This window comes from Notechis scutatus, chromosome 1 (genome assembly GCF_049901735.1).
Source record: "Notechis scutatus isolate UNSWTSFEM ecotype Mainland chromosome 1, rNotScu1.2, whole genome shotgun sequence".
NCBI classification, from domain to species: Eukaryota; Metazoa; Chordata; class Lepidosauria; order Squamata; family Elapidae; genus Notechis; species Notechis scutatus.
The window spans coordinates 158,156,603-158,181,674 of record NC_142009.1 but is presented as its reverse complement, the minus strand read 5'-3'; the positions used below and the strand labels follow the sequence as shown (position 1 = coordinate 158,181,674).

At 38.3% G+C, this 25,072-nt stretch overlaps 1 protein-coding gene and 1 long non-coding RNA gene across 2 annotated transcripts in view; one reads left to right on the top strand and one right to left on the bottom strand.

The window, feature by feature from the left end:
* LOC148133066 (uncharacterized) overlaps positions 1-25,072 on the top strand; it is a 117,128-nt gene that overhangs the window by 12,625 nt on the left and 79,431 nt on the right. The window lies entirely within an intron of this gene.
* On the bottom strand, positions 12,536-17,137 carry LOC113421896 (cytochrome P450 2K6-like). The gene is made up of 4 exons (XM_087954972.1): positions 16,955-17,137; positions 16,343-16,505; positions 14,423-14,572; positions 12,536-12,744 (listed from the first exon to the last, which is right to left on the bottom strand). Exons 1-4 carry the CDS (start codon positions 17,135-17,137, stop codon positions 12,536-12,538), a joined length of 705 nt encoding a protein of 234 aa, XP_087811098.1.

The following is a 25,072-nucleotide window of genomic DNA, read 5'->3' as shown; positions in this document are numbered from 1 at the left end:
TTCCTCGACTATTGGGGGAAATTGATCCAGTGTTCCATTGTAGTTTACTAAAACCAGCTACTACATCAATGATAAGATCACTACCACTCCCCCTAAACCATTGACGGTACATGAGGAAACACATTATGAGATTCAAAAAATTCTACATTACACCATGGCCGATTGCAATATTTGGTCTTATGGAAAGGATACCTCCTCTCAGATGCTAGTTGGGTAAAGAGTTGGGATGTTCATGCTGATCAATTGGTTAACCAATTCCATGAGGATTTTCCCCACAAACAGAAGGGTCCTTGTGTGTAGGGGGGAGGGGATTAAGGACAATATATTAACCCCTATATGTGTGTTTTTTCTTTTCTTTTAGGAGGAGGAGTTTTCAAGGGGGGGACGCCTGTCAGCTTTGAAATTCAGCTGCCACATATTTTTTGGGAGAGTTAGAGGAGTTGAAAAGTTAAAGGTTATTCTGTGTGTCGTATTAAGAATTTGCAGTTGCAGTTAATTGGTTCTCGTGATTTATGAAGTGTAGAAGTGGGAGGAGAGAAGGGAGGAGAGAAGGTAGATTCTGTGTAAAGCGCGAAAAAGCTTTCACTTGGGAAATTGCTTTTGAACGTGCCAGATCTGTTCCTAATAAATCAATTGGAGAGATAACGTCTCGGAGTGATTGATATCATGGATACTGTCTGGATGCTTGACAGTAAGGAGAGCTGGGAGAGTACTGCATGGCGGCTTAGCTGGCTAGCCGAGCCTGGGGATGTTGGGGAGGGCAGCTAGGTAGGCTGGGCAAGGCCTGGGGAGCCCTGGGGACAGTGGGGGAAGGGCAGGCTTACCTGTGAGCAGGCAGATCGGCTCCAAGCTACTTCTTTCACCTGCTCTTGCTAGGAGAGCCTCTCCTGGCAGAGCGAAAAGCTTACAAGGCCCCTCCCTTCAGGAAACAGCTCCTGGGCAGCAGAGAGAAATGGGATTCAACCGGGCTGCTTTTCTGCTACCCAGGAGCAAAAGGCAGGCAGCAATGGCTGGCCTGGCGGGCAAAAGCAGGCCAGCCAGGGGGCCATTTTACTGGTTCTCCGAACTACCAGGAGCCCTAACGTCTGACAGAACCAATAGAATCCCACCCTGAATGTAAGGAATCTAACGTATATAAGAAAGGAAGCCTAAGTAAAATTAAGTGAAAAAGGAATGGGGGGAACAATAGGGGAAAAAAGCAAGGAAAAAGAAAAACAGAAAGGAATAAAATATTTTGACATTTCAATAGTTTTTCCAATATAAAAATACATCTCTGAAGTTCCAAAGTGAACCCAATCCTAATCCTAATTTTATGATATAAACCATTGTAATTCTGATGGATAAATCATTCATATGAAATAGGAAGTAATGATATTTGCACATTGCACCTTGAAAATGTAAATGAATATGTGTTTTGAAAATAAATAAAATAATAAAAAGGGGAAAAAAAGAAAATGAGTTTCATGTCTCATTCCTCAAAGACATTTGTGAGATCCCTATCAAATCATGATGACAGCAAAACACCAAGGAGAAACCAATAAATCTGGAGATGGAATCAGCCAAAGTATATCTCAGCCATTGTAAAATGACAAGACTTAACTGCATTCTGCATTCAGTGAGCAAAAGGATCCCAGATTTGTAAATTGTATTTTTTTTAATTTGCAAAAGTTATTTTGCTGCCTGACATCAGCCTGGTAATCAAATGGAACTCTATCATGTTCCCCATAGCAAGAGATATTCTTATCATCTTTCAAGGTGAATGAAAGTGGCTTCACAATTGTCCTTCCATTCAATGCATTCCCTTTGATGGCTATCATTTCACTTCACAGATGACTTAGCAAGAGAAGCAGGGAAGAGTCCTGTTTTCAGGACTACATCAAACAAACCCAAAATAATCTGTTCTGGTATACAGGGAACAAATTTCTAAACTTCATGATTAATCTTTGGTGAAGTGGGAAAATACAGCAACAATGAATAAGTCATAATCAAAAAGAGGAATTGAGGTTAGCTCACATTTATTGTTTCCCCATTCCTTTTCCTACTTACACAAATCACATCCTTTCATGTTTAATGTAATAATTTGTCAAAATCATTGGACCAGTGTGTTGATTGTTCTTTATAGTGATTGATACAATAACTAAGAGCCCATTTTAACGTATCCTTTGTCTACTAGGACAAAGGATAGGACTCATCAGTATGATATGTTCTACCTTTAATGTTTCAAAGAAGGGATAAATGAAGGCCACCAAAAAGCTCCAAGAGAGACAGATGTGGTTGAGCAATTCAGATTAATGAATCACTAAATGTTCCTACTCTTAAGAACATGGTAGAGCACATAATGTGTAAGTATTGGGAGTTATGGTAAATCCAACTTCACGGGTCATGTCCAGGTCTTCTTTTGATAATCCAGGAGCTGGTTGAAGGGTGAATTTCTGCAGAAGACTAGTAAAGAACATGAATATTTCTGTTCTGGCAAGGGTCTCACCTGGACATATTCTTCAACCTGTAACAAGGAACAGGATTATTAATTAGTTTAATAAAATTTTATTCTTAAGACATATTGGTTTGAGAGTTCACTATAAAATTGAGTTCTTACTGACTAATCATACAGAAGAATGATGCTGATCAGCTGCCACTAAGGAAACCCTTATAATAGGTCTCAGAAGTGTCAACAATTCAATAAATAAGTTGATAAAATGAACAATAACAATAACAATAATCTTTGCAGTCAGTCAAATATTCAGTTTGGTATTTTTGTCTACCTATCAAGTTCTTACAAAGGACCTGAGATAAGCAGATCTGCATGTTTGATGGTGTTATAGATATCATTGCAGGATGGGAAATTTTGCCAGTAAAGCCACCTTTTGCAATTGACTGATGGCGAATTTGTCAATGCCAATGGTGTTCAAATTCTTTGGAGATTGCACCCAAGGTGCCTAATTACTATTGGTACTACCCTTGCTTGCTTCTGCTACAGTTGTTTTATTTTTATTTGTAGGTCTTTGTATTTTGTTATCTTCTCCAGTTCTTCCTCTTCTCTTCTGCTGTCTCCAGGCACTGCCACATCTACTGTCTAGATTTTTTTGTCTTTCTTATTGACAATTGTTAAGTCTGGGGTGTTATGTAGCAGGTGCCTGTCTGTTTGAATTCTAAAGTCCCAGAGCAATTTAACTTCTTCATTTTATATGACTTTCTTATGTTATGGTCCCACCAATTCTTGCTTGCAGGCAAATGATATTTCTTGCAGATCTTCCAAAGCACCATTGTTGCTACTTTGTCATGCCTGCTGCTTGTAGTCAGTCTGGGCAATCGTCTTGCAGCAGCTTACCAGGTGGTCCTCTGTTTCTTCAGTTTCTTTGCAGAGGTGGCACTTTACCATCTGTTGCTGTCTTCTCAATTCTGACTTCGTTTGCATTTGTCCTTAAGGCTTGGTTTGTGCAGCCAGAATTAGTTCCTCAGTCCTTTTCTTCAATGTTCTTCCTCTTAGCCATTGCCAGGTCTTGTTATTATTGGCTTTCACTGTTTTTTTTTAAAATGTACTAACCATGTAGTGTTTTGTCTTCCCATGCCTCCATTCTCCATTCCTCATTTGGTCTTTCTTGTAGGCCAGTTTGATCTCTCCAATAGTCATTAAGCCTTCCTGGCATACTAGCTTTGGTTCATCATCTTTGTTGTCTTTCAAATATTCTTCCAAAGTCCCTTTTTCTTCTTCAACCATCTGATGTACTTGCAACATTCTATTTCCACCTATTTGCAGTGATAGTGTTGAGCAGTGATTCTATTTCAGATGAAGTGTTTCTATACAGCTTCAGATTGTCCATGTAAATGAGGTGGAATAGCCTGGCAGATGTTTTTGATGTTTGATAGCCATGACCTGAGTTATTCAGTATTGTTGACAGAGGAAACAATGCAATGACAAATAGTAGTGGTAATAGTAAATATCCTTGAAATATTCCTGCCCTAATATTAACCTCTCCCAGTCCCCCGTCATTGACCTGTAACTGTGTCTTTCATTATGCCATCAATCATTCCACAAACTTTCTGATGTTTCTACTGTCTCCTGTAATTTCTAGGCACTTGATTATCCAGACATGTGGCAAAGAGTCAAATGATACTTTTAGTCAATCCATCTACATTCAAGTCTGATTCTGGATGTTGTCCTTTCCAGAATTGGTGCATTTGTTTCAAATATCCTCTTCTTGTTGGTCTTGATCTGTAATAACAGGTCATTATTCTTTGTTTTCAAGCACTGTGTATTTGTGATGGGTAAACATCTTTTCTTCCATTAGTTCTGCAGCTGTTGGCCCTGGTTGTTCAGCCAACAGTCTGAAGTCCTGTGGCCCATTTTTCACCAGATATCCAGGAACTCCACCATCAGGTGATATCTGAGCCAGTATGTAACAAGGACTTGGAACAGAATAAAACCTAAATGGTATTGTGTATTAATTCTTGCACTATTAGCCTCTTTGGGGAGATTTTAATCAAGGAGAAAAGCTAAATATCATTTGATTCATTATTATTTTTTTTAAATAGCTACCTGCAGAGAAAGGCATACATACATCTCTTTTTATCAATTTTCCTTCAGTGTTGAGAAAATGTTCAGGATAGAATTCGTGAGGTTTCTCCCACTCAGATTCATCATGGAGTACAGAAGTCAGCAAGGGAATCACATGAGTGCCCTGTAAAGAGAAAGGAATGGATAATTTAGAAATCAAGCTGCTACATAATGCAGTTCATTAATGCATAATGCATTTTCATTGTGATACTTAGAGACACTATTCTTTCCAATCACGTAATCTGAGCTGTATAGAGAGATTTTTGAATTGTTGAACTTCCTTGGTCTTTGTTTCTACTTGCAACAATAAAATTGTTTTATTTTAGGCATTTGTGCTGGATTGCAAGCACAAAAAATCTACATTTGCTTCTTTAGTAGTAAATGCCACTGAGTTCCATCATTCTTCATTTTAGGAAGGTACACCGAGGACTTTTAAACTTCTTTAATCCATATATTCTCTCATTCTCCCTGTGTTCTCATCTATGTACAGATAATGAAGTATCTGCAATAGACAGCTTCTTAATCCAAGGAAACTTTCCAAACATTAAAATTCACGAGTCTTCATTCCTGCAGATATTCCTTACACAGCATATATGTTACATGAGGATGGCAAAACGAAAAGGCTTCACTTTGAATACATATTCTCTGAGAATGTATTAGGATCTATGAGAAACATCATCACTTAATTATTCTTAAGAATAACTTGCACTCCTATTTTATCATTATGGTGATATAAGCTCTGATTTTTTTTGGGGGGGGGCTGCCATAGATTAATATAGCTCTCCCCACAACATTCACCCTATTGGATCTGTATGCAAGCTTATGCCTCCATAGAGTTTGAATTAAAATTAATATGCCAAATTATTATATCCTTAAAATTAATAGAGTCTGTGGCAAGTGATTTACGAAAGCTTTCGAAGAATTTTATTGAATGTCACTAGCTAGGACTAGAAAGAGAACAATGCAGATACATCACCTTCGGAATGAATAGCCCTTAAAGGTAACATCCACTGTAGTTGCATGTGGCAAGTTTAAGGGAATGACATCGGCATATCGTTGAATTTCATGGACTACAGCATCTGTGTGTGGCATTTTTATTCGGTGTTCAGCTCCTGGCTGAGCATATCCAACAACGTTTGCTATTCTTGTACTTTTTCTAAGATAATAAACAATGACATCCAATAAGATAATCTCAGTGTGTTGGATATGATATGTCTTGGAAATATTACATTGTGATGATGCATACAGTGGGCAGGATTTCCTCTGGAAACTGATAATGCATAGTAAATTCAGTAGAAGTGATATTCTTCACTTAAATCTTGTTTTTTTTCCTCTGTTATTTTCAGTCCTGCCACTTCTTCATACTCTTCTATTTTTTTCCATTAGTTTAAACCCTGTTTCTTTTGTGGGTCTTTTAAAATAAAAATTAAATTGTCTGCAAATGCCTGTAGCTTATAATCTTTATTTTTAATTTCCATATCTTTTATCTGGCCATCTTCTCTAATATTTCTATTCAATACTTCCAAAGTCAATACAAATAGTAATGGTGACAAGGGGCATCCTTGTCTTGTACCCTTCTTAATATTAATCTTTTCAGTCATATCTCCATTTAGCATTACTTTTGCATTTTGTTTATAATATATTGCCTTTATCATTGTAATAAATTGGTCCCCAAAATCCGTCTTTTTTATCTGTGCCAACATAAACTGCCAATTCACATTTTCAAACACCTTCTGTGCATCTAAAAAGATCAATGCCATCTGCTTCTCTGGATGTGCTTCGTAGTACTCCAGATAAGCGCAAAAAAAAAAAAAAAAGAGTTGACGAAGTGATTAGATATTCAGATTAACAAGAAAATAAAGTTTTGGGGGATTCAATTAACAGCAAAATGTGTAACAATCAAAGAAGATAATTATAAATTGTTTCAATGAATTAAGACTAGATTTAGAAAAATGGAAAGGTTTGCAATTATCATTAATAGGAAGGATAGCCACAATTAAAATGAATATATTACCAAGGTTACTGTATTTGTTTCAAACAGTCCTGATAAAGTAGGAAAGAATACTTTGAGGATTTGAATAAAATAATATTAAAATTTATATGACAAGGGAAAAAAAGCAAGAATTAATTTTAAAATGTTACAGGATAAAAGAATGAGTGGAGGTTTTGGACTGTGTTAGGAATGTAAGCAACCTAACAGCTATTTGGGATGGAAATATATAAACCAGGATAGACATTTTAAAACTGTATCTTTAAGAAAATGCAAACTGTAATTGGGTATGGTTTCTCGAACGGCCATAAGATGGAGCCAGAAACGTGGGTTGTCTTAGTCTCAGAAGAGAGTGTGAGTGTATCTCTGTTTCCTTCTGTTGGAAAGTATTGCTGTTCCTCCATTTTTCCTAATTGACTGATATTCATGGATTTGATGTAAGTCTGATAGTGAACTGTTTTTGACACTGGACTTTGTTATTGGATTATCCCTGGATTGAAAACTGACTGATTTACCTGTGAATGACTTTGGACTGTATTTTGAACTTTGCTTAAACCTTTCTGGAAGTAAAAACCTACATTTACTGTACAGTGTATCTGTGTGCTGTGTGTGTGTTATTCAAACACTTCTCTCAAATACGTCTCCCTGTATGCGCTCATTCTCCTAATGGGGAATTACTTCAACAGACTGCCTAATTGGGAATTACATTATCAGGCAGTGGTGTGGATAAAAAAAATGGATCGTGTTGAGGAATACAAGATTATTGACCCTGGAGGGACATGATTTGTAACTGGGTTGGCGTGCCTTTCCATGGTATGGGAAAAATAAGATACATGGTTACTTTTAAAGACACTATATAAGAAATGCTCTATTGCTAGTATGGGAGAAAATCAGAGAATGGCACTATTTGAAAATACCAGTTTGGCTTTCAACAATGAAAGCACTTATCCACCAAAATGTTTTTAATATGGGAAATGTGGTCAGATACAAAGATATTTTGAATGAAAAGGTTGAGCTCAAATCTAAACAAGAACTGGATGAGCAAGGGATCAAAATGGTTTGGTATTCACATATGCAAATACAATCTAGATATGAAAAAGATGAAAATTATATGGTTTCTATAGAGAATTGACAGAACTGGATAAGATACTAACTGGAACAGAAGATAGATTGATTAAAAAAAATTGTATAGTTACCTGCTGGGCATTAAATTAGAAGAGGAACAAGTGAAGGAGACAATAATAGCATGGGCAAAAAACTTTGGTTATACAATAGAATTAAATAAATGGCAGAAGTTGTGGGATAGAAATTATAAGTTAACAATGTCAACTGTATACAAAGGAAACTTATATAAGATGTTTTAAGGATGGCATTTCGCATCAGTGAGATTGGCAAGGATGTTTAAAGATAAGTCAGTTAAATGTCTGAAATGCCAACAAACATCTGGGTCATATTATCATAAGTGGGGGACATGTGTAGAAGCTAAAAAATATTGGACAAAAATACATACATGGTTGGAAAAGATGATACATACTGACTACATACTGACTTAAAACCTGAAATATTCCTGTTGGGGATCTTACCTGAAACTTACAGCAAAGAAAAAATATATTTGATTGTTCATGTATTAACTGCAGCTAGAATTGTATTTGCTAAAAATTGGAAAAGCGAAGAGATTCCTACTGATGAAACTGTGATTAAAAAATATTAGAATGTGCAGAAATGAATAGATTAACATTTGCAATTAAAGAGAAGGAACAAATTGAATATTATAAGATATTGGAACTATTTTATCAATGGCTAGAGAAAAAATATGAAAGCTAGAAATAGCTAATAGATTAGTGAAATATAGAAAATAGGTTTACAGAACTAAACATGCTAAGAAGAAGAGCGTTATAGTAATAGATATATTATGTATATTAATAAGATAACAATAAGATAAAAATAGAGAAGTAATCCCAAAGTAATGAACATGGGTGTAAATTTTAATTGTTATTGCACAAGATATTTGCACCCAGATGACACACCGTTAAATGGAAGATGAATTGTATGTACCTAAAATAAAGTAAAGTAAATTTACAAAAAAAAAGTAAATTCACTAGATGTGCTCAGCCCGGAGTCTCTGTTGGTTTGAGCAGGCTATACATATTGTAGATAATATCATACATAGTTGTAGATTGAGACCTTAGATGTCACATCATGGTTTTCCAGTAGCTAATGTGTACTCATTAAATTATAGAGCTATAGCATGGTCCAGAGCCCAGAGAGGGATGTAAACCCTGGAAATGATGCAATTGCTTTAAGGTGCTGTAGGCAGGTGTCCCATTTGAGCTTATGCATGATTCAGGTCAGAGAATCCACAAAATAGGAAATACAATTGTTTATCTTTTTTGCCTGTTACCAAAGTCACTGTAATTTAGTTATTCCACATCTAATATTGCCTACTGGTGTTGCCAGTATTGCTTCAAATATATTTATAAGAAGCCAATTGAAAAAATTCCAATACAGTAGGAGACTGTGTAATTCAAAACTCTTATTGCAAGAGTTACATGAATAGTGTAATTTTTTCTAATTCTCCTTAATAGCATTTTTTGAATGTTTTCTCTTTGTTTGTTTCCAAAATGGTACTCTGGCTGTTTATATAGAGGATAATATTGCTGTAGTACCTCCCTTTCTTCTTGGCTGTACTGAAATCCAATTAAGCTTTGATGTTAGATCTCATTCTATTCTAATTCTATTTAATGTCTGGGTGAAGTTTTATAAATGATTATGTACATGAGAGTTATTACCTAGGAGGTTACTCTTCCATACACATTTTTTATTTTTTATTACCTTCAAGCTCATAACATCATTGGAAAAGATTCATTCCATTCCTTCTCTCTCGAGTGAGTAAGTCAGTGAGTAAATGAGTCAGTGAATGACTGAATGACTATCAGTTTCTATATCTTGATTGTATGTTAAGTATATATGTAAATAAATCATTACATAAGGTATGTGCGTAAGTGTAAGTAGAGAACCAGTTTGGTGTAGTGGTTAAGGCACCAGGTAGAAAGTAGGAAATTGTGAGTTCTGGACTATTACTTTCCTGGGTCATCAAGTACTAACAAGATTAGGCTAAGTGGTGATTGGTAACTGCAGTAGTCCTGGTAAGTAACCATAATACAAACTTTTCAAAATTAGAGTGCTAAAAATCAGGCAAAATAAATGATTGCTCAATTTTTGGAGACCATTGCCAATTTGCTAAGTTTGTTGTCTTCTATAATCAATGTTCTTGTCAACTGAATGTGCTTCCATTTACAAATTCATTTCTGCAGTTTGATGGAAAACTTCAAGCTGCCATTTCTAGCAAATTTCATTACCTGTTGCTGTTGTACAAGATATGAATCAATAAAGTTTCTTGTGTCATTTTCATCCAGGTTGTTGAAACATCGAGTGAAGTTTTCATTGATGAAAGTGCTTGTACAATTCCTTTCTGCTATTTATGATTTTCTTACGAGTGGCAACAAAATAGCCAAGTATAGGAAATATGTTATATAGCTGAAACGTATAAAAAAAAAGTCACATATTTAAAATATAGATTCTGATAGGCTTCCCAAATGATGTCTGCTCATATATCACAATAGAAAACATAATAATACAAACCAATTACAATGTAGCTATGGGCTTTTTTAAAAATAAACTTTATTCAGTTTTCCAACAATTTAAAAAACCATTAAAAAAACACAATATATCAACATTGAAGACATCATTTACATTTCTTAATTATATTCGTATACTTAATTTTTTATTACATTGCAATTATTACATATTATTTTTCCTATTAATTCACTATTCCTTATTCCTTGTTTATATCACTTGTTACATAGTACATTTTCTGTTAATTCTACATTCAGTATATATAACTTCAGATCCTTTAATTAATTACATTATTACCTTTCTTTCTATTCCTAAACCATGTATACCAGGCATTCCAGACTGAATAATATATAGATTCCTCTCTATCCTTTAACTCTAAAGTCAGCCTGTCCATTTCTGCGCAGTCTAGAATTTTCCTTATCACTGCTTCCTCTTGTGGTATATCTCCCTGTTTCCAGTGCTGTGCGTATGTAATCCTAACAGCAGTTGTTAGATGTAAAATAATATATCTGTCAGTCTTACTATATTTTCCCTTTATTATGCCTAATAGAAACAGTTCTGATTGAAATTCAGTTTTTTGCTTTGTTATTTCTTCTAACCATTTTTGAATCTTACTCCAGTGTTTTGTTTTGTTTTTTTGCTTCCAAGCAGGTCCACCATATATGAAAGTATGTACCCCATTCATTCTTACATTTCCAGCATTCTGGGTTTTGATTTGCAAACATCTTTGCCAATCTGGTGGGGTTAGCTATGGGCTTTTTGATTTCCTTTTGGAAGGCCTGCCATAGATATACGTAGCCATGATGGTGCAGCGATTAGAATGCAGTATTGCAGTCTAACTCTGCCCATAGCCTGGAGTTCGATCCTGAGAGGGCTCAAGGTTGACTTAGCCTTCCATCCTTCCGAGATCAGTAAAATGATGAGTCAGATTGTTGGGGGCAATGTGCTTGATATTGTAAACTTCCCAGTGTGTTCTATAAAGCACTACAGAGTGGTATATACCATAAGTATGTAGCTCTAGCTGATATTGTATTGTTCTCATTAGCTTATATATATTTTCATCCATTTGTTCTTAGTGATTGAATAACATTTTTCTTTCTTATTATTTTCCAGTAAGTTGACTGGGAAGTAGAACCAAAGTTGCATCAAATTTCCACTGCAAGCAGGATGTAGTATCTACCCTGTTTCTCCAACAATACGGCCTCCCCCAATAGGAAGTCCCAGCATGTTTTATAGGCATGAAATGAAATTAAGCCCCTCCCCCAAATTAAGGCCTGTATTAAAACATGTGAAATGGGGGAATGGTGGGGGCTTGCCGTTAGGAAGTACTTTTGTTGCACACCCAGACATGGTGCTGCCTGCTTTGACCCCGATACGAAGTGCCCCACCAACGCCGAGGTCAACATCCAAGCCGTCGCCGCCCACCCGAAGTCACCCTCAAAGTCACCCTCAAAAGACAGCCTAGCCATTTTTTCGGGCCTCAAAAAGAAATAAGACCCAGCCTTATTATATGAGAAACACGGTATACATTTTGACATGCCTCCATACATACGTGTATACTCAATGAAAAAATGATGGGAAGGCTGCACCATTTTTTTAAAAAAATAATTGAATCATCACAAAGGTTTTCAATATTGGTCATTAGCAGGGGTGGGATTCTGCGCAGTTTGGAGAACCGGCAAATCGTGCCCCTGGCTGGTTCTGCCCCTCTCCGCCCACCCCACCCCTCCCCACCCAGTCAGTCCTTACCGCGCATGCACGACATTGCATGCATGCTTGACATCTGTGTTCTCCCCGCCCAGTCACTGAAGGTATTTCTTTTTTTCCCTCTCCTGATGATCAGCTATGCTGGGATCCCCCTCACTGTCTTACTGCTTCACCCAGGAGTCTTCCCCGAGGCCCAGGAAGCAAAAAGGGGCATGCGGGGCATGGGGGTAGGGTGCTGTGCATGCCCCCTATCTCCCCTTTTTGCCTTCCTGGGCCACAGGGAAGCCTTCTGGGAGCAAAAGCGCCCCCCAGGAGGCTTGCCTGAGGCCCAGGAGGCAAAAAAACTGGGGGGGGGGGTGTTGCTGCAAAAAAAAAAAAAGGAGCCACATCCACTCAGTAACATGGCCATTCCCACCTAGCCATGCCTACAGAACCAGTTGTTAAAAAATTTGAATCCCACCCCTGGTCATTAGATTGTGGATTTTGCAGTGAATCTTGAATAATTCACACTGCCTTTCCTATACAATAAATGAGCTGTTAACATTTTACAAATGAATCATTACCTGCATTGTAGGGCTTCCTGCGCCAATTTGTTAAATCTTTTAAATGTTTTTGCAAGGAATCTTGAATAATTCACACTGCCTTTCCTATACAATAAATAAGCTGTTAATACTTTTCAAATGAATGTTTATTACTTGCATTGGAGGGCTTCCCATAAGCCTGTTATTTTCTGTTGCCAAGCTCAATAATTTAATAAGTTTTGGATCTTCGTAGTCATATCTCTTCCCAAGTAAAATGGATACTATGATATTGCCAACAGCTGCAGTCACAATTCTTCTGAATTCAAATGGTTTTCCTAGACATCAAATATGGAATTTCATCAAAATATAATAAAAATAAAATTATCATAAGTATTAATATTATATTTCATTGTCTTGATTCTAGCATCAATCTATTGTTGCAGTGACTTGTTGAGTTCATTGTCTTAGAAACTGGTTGATAGGAATGGATAAAGAAGTGAATCTTCATATTGCATCACTCTTTGGGTGGAACCTCCTCAGTTTAGTGTGGCAGGAGTTGGTACATTCCAATGACTCTGCCTAAATGGCTTCCTCTGACTGATGAAGCTGCCTGGATAGGCAGCAAACCATCTCTCAAACTAACAACAAAAAATAGTCCAGTTACAATGATTCAACCTTCAGACAACTGCAGACAACCTTCAGACAAAGTTTCAAATGATGTAAAAGATCAGTAAAAGACTTAATTTGAAATGTTAAGATTTTTGCTAAGTTTTTTTTTAAAAAAAAAACTTGGAAAACAAAACAATACTTTTGTGAGAATACGAATTGTTTAATTAATAGGAAACAGTTAAAGAATGAATCCTGAGACTCTGTGGACATAGAAATAAGCCACTAGAAGTGACCAATGTTTCAGGAAAAAAAGAAAAGAGAAGAAAGAGGGGACAGAAATCCTACATAATGAAGAAATGCTGGAAAATGAGAAAATGGAAGATTATAAGACAGAGGTGATAGAATGGAAGCACAAACGACAAACAAAAAATTAAAAGAGCAAGGATTTATTTTTAAATTTACAAGAGAGAGTTTCTAAAATCTTGAAAGATATTTTGAGATGGGAGAAAGATTAAATTGAGATTCAATCCTTCCTATGATAGCAACTTGAATTAAAAACTAAGACTCTTGGAAGCAAAAGAAAAGAACATTGACTTGTTTTGTTTGAATATTGACTTGTTTAGTTGTCTTGTTTGATCAGAGTTAAAAATAATATTTTTATAAACTTCTGGAAACTCTTTCTGGACATTTTGCTGATATTTGGACAGAAATCACACAGAGTTTTGGATTTGTGAGTGGATAAGAATGGGCAAGTTATGGGAAGAAGTGAACCAGTATGCAATCTTACAGGGCAGGGCCCAGGGGCCAAATTCAAGGCCCAGGGGCCAAATCCGGCCCACAGGGTACTTAGATCTGTTCCACAAGGCCATCCTGGAAACAGCAAAGGACCAACCCGTGGTGCCTCTGCCAGTGAAAACAGAGCTCAGGAGCCCATTTTCTCTGGCAGAGCGCTCAGGCCACTACAAGCGTCCCTGATATGAGTGATGTCAAGCTGGCCATGCCTACCCTGGCCATGCCTACCCTGGCCTCCCGAGGTCAAACACAACCCTGATATGGCCCTCAATGAAATTGAGTTTGACACCCTTGTTACGGGGATAGGAAGCTGTTAATTTTGTCATACCTGTTGCAAGGAAGATCAGGAGTCACTTCTTTCAATATTTTTTCCTATCTCTTTTCTTTTTCTTTTCTGCTCTCTCGTTCTCTCCTTTACTCTTCACAGTTTGTGTTTCTTCTATGTTACATTTTTCCCCCAATTTGACTTTTTATTATCTTTTAGCATTGTAAAAACTGTTGAATAAAAACTATTTAAAAAGACCCATGGTTTGGAAGTTTGGAGTATGTCAACCCCTTCAAGATAACATAAGATAGATAAGCTTTTGAACTCCAGAAGAAACACCAACGCACCTTTATAAGATTCAAACTTCTTTACCAGGAAACTGCACTCTTCAGCTATTCTGCTTTCCATGGACCTCTTACCCATCCCATAGTCCCGTAACGTGCCTAACATAAATCGCCTCATCACCCTCCAGTTCTCACCATGGGAAAAAACTATTCCTGAAAAAACAAAAGTATGCAAAATTTCAACTGACGGTGAAGAAATGCACTCCCTGCCATCATCCCTCGGGATCTTCCAAAACCCAAGGAACATTTCTTAAATGCCTAATTAATTTCCAAGTTTTGTTGCCTTAGAGTTTGCCCAGATCAGTGTTTCTCAACCTTGGCAATGTTAAAGTATGTGGACTTCAACTCCCAAAAGTCCCCATCCAATTCTGTGAGATGAAATCTGTGCATCCAAAAGTTGGCTTGTTTATCTAAATTATGGTTTGTTGATCTAAATTATGCATGGCAGAAAGATAAATAACTCTGCACCCAAAATATCCTGATAATCATTAGATGAAGATTTTGAGGAAGAAATCCACTTAACAGAGTGATTACAGAGACCATTCCAATTCAGAGAACTGGCTTGTCACTTTTTAAAGAAAGTAAATAAATATATCTTTAAAAAACCCACCCCATGTGATCATTCATTCCACAATATACAATGTTTATTCAATTGTTTATTCTACTGAATATACAATATCATTCCAGAATATCTAACAGCACTAAATCTTAGCACAGCCATATTTCCCTTTATTTTTTGTAGTTTCTTCCTACATTTAGTTTCTGACATGGTTTTTCCCTTTCCTTTTTTTAGTTCTTTTTTGTTTGTTTTTTTAAAAAAAACCTTTTATTTTCCTGGTGTTCCCTGATACCTCTTTCAGTTATTATTGTGAAACAAGTTACAGTAAATATGTATTTTTATCTGGAAGCCTCTTAGGGGATCCTCTGATTTCCAAGACCCCAGGGAAGGCTTGACTGAAAAGGCAACCTATTTATTTATTTATTAAACTATATGCTGCTTATTTCACTGTCAAGCAACTCTAAAACTTAGATTTTTAAAAAATTATGGCACTCTTCTTCCCCACTGAGTTGACCTGTTTCTGTTACGTTTATATCTTAACTAATTTATAGAATAGAATAGAATTCTTTATTGGCCAAGTGTGATTAGACACCCAAGGAATTTGTCTCCGGTGTATTTTACTTGTGTTCAATAGATGAGACTTTGAAAACAATCCAGAGAAGCAGGTATTACAGGGATTTATTCGACTCACATTATAAAGGAAACAGATGTAATGAGCCCTTCTTGGTTCATTTTCTTAAATGCTTAATAGTTGTAAATGTTCATATTTCTCTGATTTTGGGATGCACCTCTTGGGTATTGTGGGAAAGGTTGTTGTACTGTTAGGGAATTCTGCAGAGAGTATTATTCCCAGATTTTGGGAGCAAACTATCAACATCTCAGGCACACACATACAAAATGTGTAAATAGTGCAAATGGTGCAGGTCTTGTAATTAGTGCTTGTAAGAAATATGGATTGGGGTCACGTTAAACTCAATATTTGAGATACTGGGACTTATCTAAGAGGTTTAAAGTGGCTTTCCTTGACCCAAGCAGCTTCCATATTAGGGTACTGAATGCTCCCTTGCAGATAATTATTACAAGCCAATTCTTTGATTCTCATTTAGGTGTTACTTTCATCTTAGAATCTCTCAATCTCTGACTGGAATCTTAATTGTACTACAAACATTCTAAATTCTTTAACCATACAGCAGAGACTGAGAGAGCTTGAGGTCACTTTCTGTATTATGAATACCAGTCCCACACTTTGTATGTTTTCCCATTTTAGGTCAATTCTAATTTGTATTGCTCCAGAGTCTCCATTATTTGCTATTGCTATTGCTATATGTTGGCAAATTGTATTGACATGAAATGAAGATTCTCACCAAAACCCTTTGAAAACTCATCAAATATGGGGAAAGGGGCCCTCTCAGCAAACACATCAGCCTTATTCACCAGAGCTTCCTTTATGGTCTCATATCCTGTTAGCACCACTATTTTCTGGAGTCCCAGTTGGATTTTGAATACGGGTCCATACTGTTTCGATAGCTGGAAAAAAGAAAGTATATGTATGAATGAGACAGAGATATTTTTATTAAGAATATGTTCTAAATTAATTATTATTTATTACATGTATTGGCTGCCTATTTTATCAGAGGGTAACTCTGGGTGGCTTACAATATTAAAAAGATAAAATTATACAACAAATAAAATATTATAAAAATACAAGGCAATGCCTCAGTGTTTATTTTAGAGATGAATGTTGTTCTACTGGCCAGGCTCATCTGATTATCAAGCAACTGATAGACACAAGTTTCCTGTCACTGATCTAGGTGATATCTGGAGACAATGGCATCAGCCATTCAGTTTAATAAGGGCATTCCATTCTTTTCCTACTTCTCTTTGGTCAGAGCAAGCTTTCATTTCCATGGCTTACAAAAGTCACAGAATGCTGCAATTTTCCCCTTCAATGGAAAAGATTTTTTTAAAAAAGTTACCTCTAACATTGTCTGGTAAGGCTTCTTCAGATCCATTATGTGGAGGTTTCCAACAACAGGTAAAGACCTGCGTCCTGGTGGAAAATCTTTGGAAGTCTTCTTCCAGGGGGTTCCCATTTTGAAAAGGAGCATCATGATAAGTATAAATAGGAACAGTATCGAAATAGGAACCATCAATCCCATTTCTTTTTAATAGGTGAGTTCTTTAGCAACTCTAATGGAACATCTGCAGCACAATTTTATCAGAGACAGTGTCTGCCAACTGAAAATCTCCAAGGACAGACTCCTTAACGTTAGAAAGGAAGACCAAATATTTCACAGTCATCCTTGGTAATTATTAAACTGTAGTTACTAAGATATTTTGAATCCATATCAGAAGTTTCTGAGCATTTTCCCCATTGAACTCTTTACAGGTACAAAACTAAATGTGCACAAGATTTGTCTTCACCAGTAAATTCAGACAAAGGCATATGGTGAGGGGGGGGAATGTTCTTTTATTTGAGCTATTTGAAAGTGCTTTTATCTGAATTCAAATTTGTCCAACTTATTCTTACGGTGGATACACAGACACTCTCATGCTCTACAATATGTGTGACTGTACATTTTCACATGAATTTCTGAGTTATCCAGTAACAATTCAGTTTTACTTCTTATATGTTTAGAGGCTACTTGGTTTATGCAAATCTCTTGGCCTACACAAGAGATTGCCAGTCTAGTATCTGTTGAGGGGATATATGTGGATCTCATTGGTGGCCCAACTTAATTGCTCTCCATAGGTTTAGACTTCAATTTACCACAGAATTATTAGAGGTGGGATAGTAGAGAAAATTGCCCAGTTACAGATATCTATGTAATGGCCTCGGCCACAGCCTTATTACAGGTAGGGATACGTAGAGAACCGATTGTCCACCAGCGTTGTTGCCCGACAATCACCTCATCGGATTTGATGATGGATCTTCCTTGGCGACCACGAACCACGGGCGGGATCCTCGAGACCCCGGAGGGGCACGTTGAACCGTCATGCCTTCTTCGTCCTCTCGGGTGGTGGCCCTCCGGTCATGCATGAACTCCACAAATATTTCTTAATATAAAAATAGTGGATGACTGCAATTCTTTGCTTTCTTTGGAAGCATATCAACCTGCCAGAAAGATGCCCATGATAATTTGATATAAAGAAACATGCTGAATGCCAAATCTTTTTTTACTTTCCCTGAAACAGTTTTAAAATGTGCCTACCTTTGAATTTTTCTCAACTCCAGCTCGCCATTTAATATTAATTTATTGTTGCTTTTTACGAACTTTTATTTTGTTGCATTTTATTCTATATTTAATGTATTTTTAAAAAATCAAACTGGGATGCATTATATCATAGGCAACGTAAAAATATTTTAAATTGGTATTAATACAATTTTGCAATTGGGAGCCTTTGGGACAGTTATTCTCCCATAACAGAATAAACTATTGATATCACTTTTACTGCTCATTCTGATGAGAATGGTGCTGTTTTATCATTCTGCAAAACTCCTGCTTTCATCATTCAAATCTATGGACAATTCATCACACCTCTTCATATTTTGCAGACTGAAAAAAATATTACCAGACTCACCACAAATAAAATAACAAGGTCTAAAGAATCAATCAATCATAATTGAGGTAGAAGGGACCTTCAAGGTCTTCTAGTCCAATCCCTGCTCAAGCAGGAGACCCTATACCATTTCAGACAGGTGACTGCCCAGTCTGTTCTTAAAAACCTCTGGTGATGAAGCACCCACAATTTCTGACACCAAGTGCCTTAATTATTCTCACTATTAGGAAGTTTCTCCTTAATTCCAGATTGCTTCTCTCTTTGATTAGTTTACATCCATTGTTTCTTGCCTGCTGGGGCTTTGGAAAATAAGATGACCCCCCCCCACACACACACTCTTTGCAGCAAACTCTCAAATACTGAAATATTCCTATCATGTCCCCTCTAGTCCTTCTTTTCTCTAGATTAGCCAAACCCAAATCTTGCAATCATTCTTCATATGTCTTTGTCTTCAGGCCTTTAATCATCTTATTTGCTCTTCTTTACGCTTTCTCCAAAGCCTCAAAATATTTTTGTAATGAGGTGACCAAAACTGGATACAGTGTTCCAGGTGTGGCCTTCCTCAGGCTTTATAAAGCAGTACTAATACTTCATGTGCTTTTGATTCTATGCTTCTGTTTATACGACAAAGGATTGTATTAGCTTTTTTGGGCTGCTGCTGCTGCACACTGCTGGCTCATATATAAGTGATTGTCCACTAGGAATCCAAGGTCTCTCTTATAGTTACTGTTTTTGAGTCAGGTTTCACCCAATCCATACTCATACTTTTAATTTTTCCTGCCTACGTGTAAAACTTTGCTTTTCTCCACATTAAATTTCATTTTCCTGGATGAGGCCCATTGTTCAAGTCTATCAAGATCTTTTTTGATCCTGAGCTTGTCTTCTGGAGTGTTAGCTATTCCTGCCAAATTTGTGTCATCTGCAAATTTGATGAATTCCCCTTCTATTACCTCATCAAAGTCATTTATGAACATATATTTTTTTTATAATAAAGTTTTATTTGGGTTTTCACACATACAAAATACAAGTAAAACATCTTTTTTGAAAATAGCATGGTCCCAGGTTGAACTTCTTTATACAGACACAAAACTCAATTTCATGCTCCTTTTTGTATTCTATTCCATATCTTATACTATTTTACATTTTCTGTATAGTTTTTCCCCTCTTTTAATTTTCTCAATTTTATTTTGATTATCTCATCTCAATTCAAATCATTATATTTATACTTTTGTCTGTTCTGTTTCAATTTCATATTATCTTTTCTCATTAAACAAATTTTCTCCTGTAGTTACTAATTGGAGTATGACACCTTTATATCTTTTAATTACATCCATTCAACTCTTATTTAAACTTCAATATATACCTTAAGTTTATGACCTTCAATATAATACATAATACATAACTTCCAATCGAATTCTGCTTGGTACATTCTTATAATACACACTATATTCTTTAAAAAAAGAAAGAAAGATTGTAAATATATGTAATTATAAACCCTCATTCCATGCCAGTTCAGGTCTATCATTAATAATCATTAAAATCTTAACATCTTTAACACTTATTTTCAATTAAATATCATACTTCCTTAAAAACGTAATTAATTTTTCCCTTATTTCTCTTCACATATGTTTTATAAATCATTAAATATACCTTTTTGTTGTGACTGAAAGGTTTGAGCTTGCTGTGAGCTTTGAGTCTGATGTATCAGAAGACACAGGGTCGAGTGATGAGGAAGGTTTGGCATTGGAATTGGAGCCTGCTCTAATGAGAGATGCAGACGTGAGCCAGGAGGATGAGGGAGTGTTGGAAACTCCCCCCTCTCCAGAACCTTCCACTTCAATCATGCCTCAGGTGTCAGCAGCTGATCCACAGAACATACCAGAGTCCTTGAGTGATGACGAATGTTGGGTTGATGCAAGGACTAGACGTAGGTTGAGACGTCAAGCACAATTTGAAAAGAAACGTCAAGTCAGAGACTAATTAGAGAGACTGACGCGCCCCTCCAGGGAATATAAGGAGGCGTGTTAGTTAACAGCCCTTGTCTGGATCAAACGTCATTAATTACTGCGCAGCTTTGAAGAAGCTCTCTGTTCCTGTTCCTGATTTATCTTGCATTATCTCAGCTTGAAGACAGTTTCTGGGAAAGCTGCCAACGACGATTACAGAGACAAAGTAACTCTGTGGTTTCTGGTATTATTTGTTCGTGTTTATTTCTTCGGGACATTTGGACTCTCACTTGTGGCTACAACTGAGACAGAACATTTTTTTGATCCAGACCTTCATCCCATCTTCTAACTAAGATGGACCAAACACAACTTGAGCAGCAACAGCAACAGATTAACCAACTCCTGCAGAATAACCAGGTACTGCAGAACCAAGTCACCCAGTTGGTTAATCATTTAATGCAGATGCAAGCTCCAATTAACCCTCCTGCTCCCCCCCCAAAGGAAATGCCCGGTAGCTGTGCCAGATAAATTCTCTGGACAGCCTGAAATGTTCCCGGCTTTTATGGGGCAGTGCCAACTGTTTATGTCTTTACGGCCAGAAGATTTCCCTGATGACCGGGCTCGGGTGGGGTTTGTTATTAGTCTTTTGTCTGGTTCGGCTGCAAGATGGGCCACTCCTCTGTTGTTGCAAAATAGTCCTTTATTAACTGACTATCAGGGCTTTTGGCACCATTTACGTGTTATGTATGAAGACCCCATAAAAACTCAAACCGTAGCCAGACGTTTAAAGGACATTCGTCAGGGAAACGCCCTTTGCAAGAGTTTATTGCAGAGTTTCGTCTGCTCTGCATGGACTCTGCTTGGAATGAGGCAGCCCACATGGATGCTTTTCAGGAGGGTTTGGCAGAAGAAATTCAAGATGAGTTGGTGCATGGGGAGCCGGCTTTAACCCTGGATGCATTAGTGGTGCAATGTTTGCGCATGACGCCCGGCTTCAAAGGTGCAAGACCAGGCCATGCGTTCCAGAGCTGCCCTCCCACGCATGGCTGCAACCTCCCGTACAACCAATGCCCCTGGTATCCCATAATGCCATGACCAGGACCAAGGAACCGATGGAGTTGGGTACGCTCCGCCCTCAGTTGATGGCACAAGAACGCACACGGAGATTTCAGGGAGGCCTATGCCTGTATTGTGGAGGGTCGGGACATTTTGCCAGTTCCTGCCCTGGTAAACGAAGGGGAACACGAAAACCAGTGCCCGAATCTCATCCTGTACTGTCAGAGAAACAGGGCAGGCCCGGCCTTGGAGAAACCCTAGGTCGGGCACATACCACACAACCACCTGAAGTAGCGGAGGTGAACTCTGGTCCTCCCGACATTTGCTTTTGGACACACAGGTTTTCTTGCAGTCCCAGTCGGAGGGATTCCTGCGGTGGCGTTGGTGGACTCGGGGGCACTACCAATTTCATGGACTGGGTTTTGCCACACGTTATAAAATTCCCTTGGTTACTGTGGAACCTCCCATTAAAGTGGAAACCATTGATGGGCGGGAACTGAGGTCTGGGCCTATTCGTTTTGCTACTCAGCCATTACGCTTGGTCATTGGGGATCATGAGGAGGCAATTAGCTTTTATATCACCTCAGATCTCCATCTCCCCTTGGTTCTTGGAATGGCTTGGCTATGGTTGCACGATCCTCGGGTGGCATGGGCACAGAACGCTATTTCGTTCTCGAGTCTCCAGTGTGTGGACCATCTAAAACACATCTGTGCTGGTCAAAATAAAAGAGCCGATGCCATATCCTGTAAACCGGAATATCTGTGTCCTGAAGAACCTCTTCCTCCACGTACGGTGCTACCACCAGAATCTTTGGCCGTGATCCAGGAACCGGCGGATTTGAGGGCTCACGTATGAGAGGCACAGCGTTTGGATGATTGGTCGCAGCAACGAATGAGAGAAATTGGTCCTGATTCTCCATGGAATCTGGAAGAGGGTTTATTACGACATTGGGGTCGATTGTATGTGCCCACCAAAACACTTAGAGCACTCATCATGACCCAATGTCATGACAACCCAACTGCGGGTCATTTTGGGTTCTTCAAAACCCTTCACCTGGTCACAAGGACTTTTTGGTGGCCGAGAGTCCGGCATGATGTCTTCGCTTTTGTTGCCTCTTGTATACCATGTCAGCAAGCAAAGACTGCATCGGGTGCGCCTCCTGGCCTTCTTCAACCACTACTGACTCTGAACCGACCCTGGGGGCAATCTCCATGGACTTTTTAACACATTTGCCCTCGTCGTCGGGTTATACAACGGTACTTGTGGTGGTTGACATGCTTACCAAGATGGCCCATTTCATCCCATGTAGAAGGTTACCATCAGCTCGTGTTACTGCCCGGCTTTTTATACAACATGTATTCCGTTTGCATGGCTTACGGACAGAGTTGTGTCAGATCGCGGTGTCCAGTTCACCGCTCAATTCTGGAAGAGCCTAATGAATGCATTACGGGTGCAAGTATGTTTAGCGTCGGCGCACCATCCGGAAACCGATGGCGGGACTGAGAAAGTAATTGGCATCCTCACCCAATACTTCAGGTGTTTTGTTAATCAACGGCAAAACGACTGGGTGACCTATCTTCTGTTGGTGGAGTTTGCTTTTAATAATTCTCAGCATACCTCCACCCACATGACGCCTTTTTATGCAAATGTGGGTTACCATCCGAGGTTTTTTCCCCTGTCGATCTTGGATTCTCCGGTTCCAGAGACACAAGACTTTTTGTCTGAATTACATGCAGTGCACCAATTGATTTCCAGACAATTGGAACGAGCGAAAGCAGACTATAAGCGTTTCGCGGATCGTTCACGTCAAGTGACGCCTCCGCTGGCTGTGGGAGACAAGGTGTGGTTGTCCACGAAGCATCTCGGGTCGATCGTCCAATTAAGAAGTTGGATCATCGCTTTATTGGTCCCTTCCCTATCGAGGCAGTTATCAATCCCGTGGCTTATTGGCTCACCTACAGCGCTCCATGCGCATTCACCCTGTCTTCCACCGCTCCCTTTGGTACCTGACACCCCATCGTACTCTCCGTTCTCCCGATGATACGGGTCCTCCATCTGGGCCCAGCTCTGATCCTGTTGTTGATACCACGGTGGTTGGCATTTATGATTCACGATGGCTGAAGGGACGATTTCAGTACTTCGTAGGGAGGCTGGAAAATGAAACAGAGATTCGTTCCTGGGAGGATGCGTCCAAGGTGCATGCCCCAGACCTTATCCGGCTATATCATGCACAATTCCCATCGAAACCACATCCGGATTGTCAGACTCGGGGAAGGGCCCTGTGGTGAGGGATAGTGTTGTGACTGAAAGGTTTGAGCCTGCTGTGAGCTTTGAGTCTGATGTATCAGAAGACACAGGGTCGAGTGATGAGGAAGGTTTGGCATTGGAATTGGAGCCTGCTCTAATGAGAGATGCAGACATGAGCCAGGAGGATGAGGGAGTGTCGGAAACTCCCCCTCTCCAGAACCTTCCACTTCAATCATGCCTCAGGTGTCAGCAGCTGATCCACAGAACATACCAGAGTCCTTGAGTGATGACGAATGTTGGGTTGATGCAAGGACTAGACGTAGGTTGAGACATCAAGCACAATTTGAAAAGAAACGTCAAGTCAGAGACTAATTAGAGAGACTGACGCGCCCCTCCAGGGAATATAAGGAGGCGTGTTAGTTAACGGCCCTTGTCTGGATCAAACTTCATTAATTACTGCGCAGCTTTGAAGAAGCCCTCTGTTCCTGTTCCTGATTTATCTTGCGTTATCTCGGCTTGAAGACAGTTTCTGGGAAAGCTGCCAACGACGATTACAGAGACAAAGTAACTCTGTGGTTTCTGGTATTATTTGTTTGTGTTTATTTCTTTGGGACATTTGGACTCTCACTTGTGGCTACAAGTGAAACAGAACACCTTTTGTTACATTTATTTATTGACAAGCATTCCACTGAATTACAATAGCTATTTTATCAGACATTTTAATCATACATTGTTTCATATTTTCTAAAATTATTTCTGCTTCTAATATAACCATGCTATCTTATGTACCCTTGCAGAATCCCTTTTTCAATTAAGTTTTCATCCATTATCTCTAAATAGACCCTGTTTCTCTATATTTTGCTTCTGTCCTTTATAACTTCTTTTCCTTTCTTTCTTCCCTCTCATCTTCTCCCTCCCCCTTGTCTCTCTAGTTCTAATTCTCTCTTCTGCATTTCCCTCTTCTCTTGCTTTCTGATTTTCTACTTATTTTTCACTCTAATTTTTTTTTTTTTTGGAGTTGTTTTTCCCAATCTTAAACTTTCTATTCTCTTTCCCCCTTTCCTTTTCCCCCATCTAAGATTACTTGTTCATTAAAGATGGCTTCTTCTTTGTCGCAATCTTCTTGTTCTGCAGGCATTTCTTGTTGTTTCTCATAATTCCAAATCTCCATTTCTAAAAACTGAAATACGAAGCCAAAAGAACCTCTCCCTTCTTGTGCATCTTCTTTGTACTTTTTAAGTTCCATTTTCAGTTCTTCTAAAAGTGGAGCCATTTTACAGTTT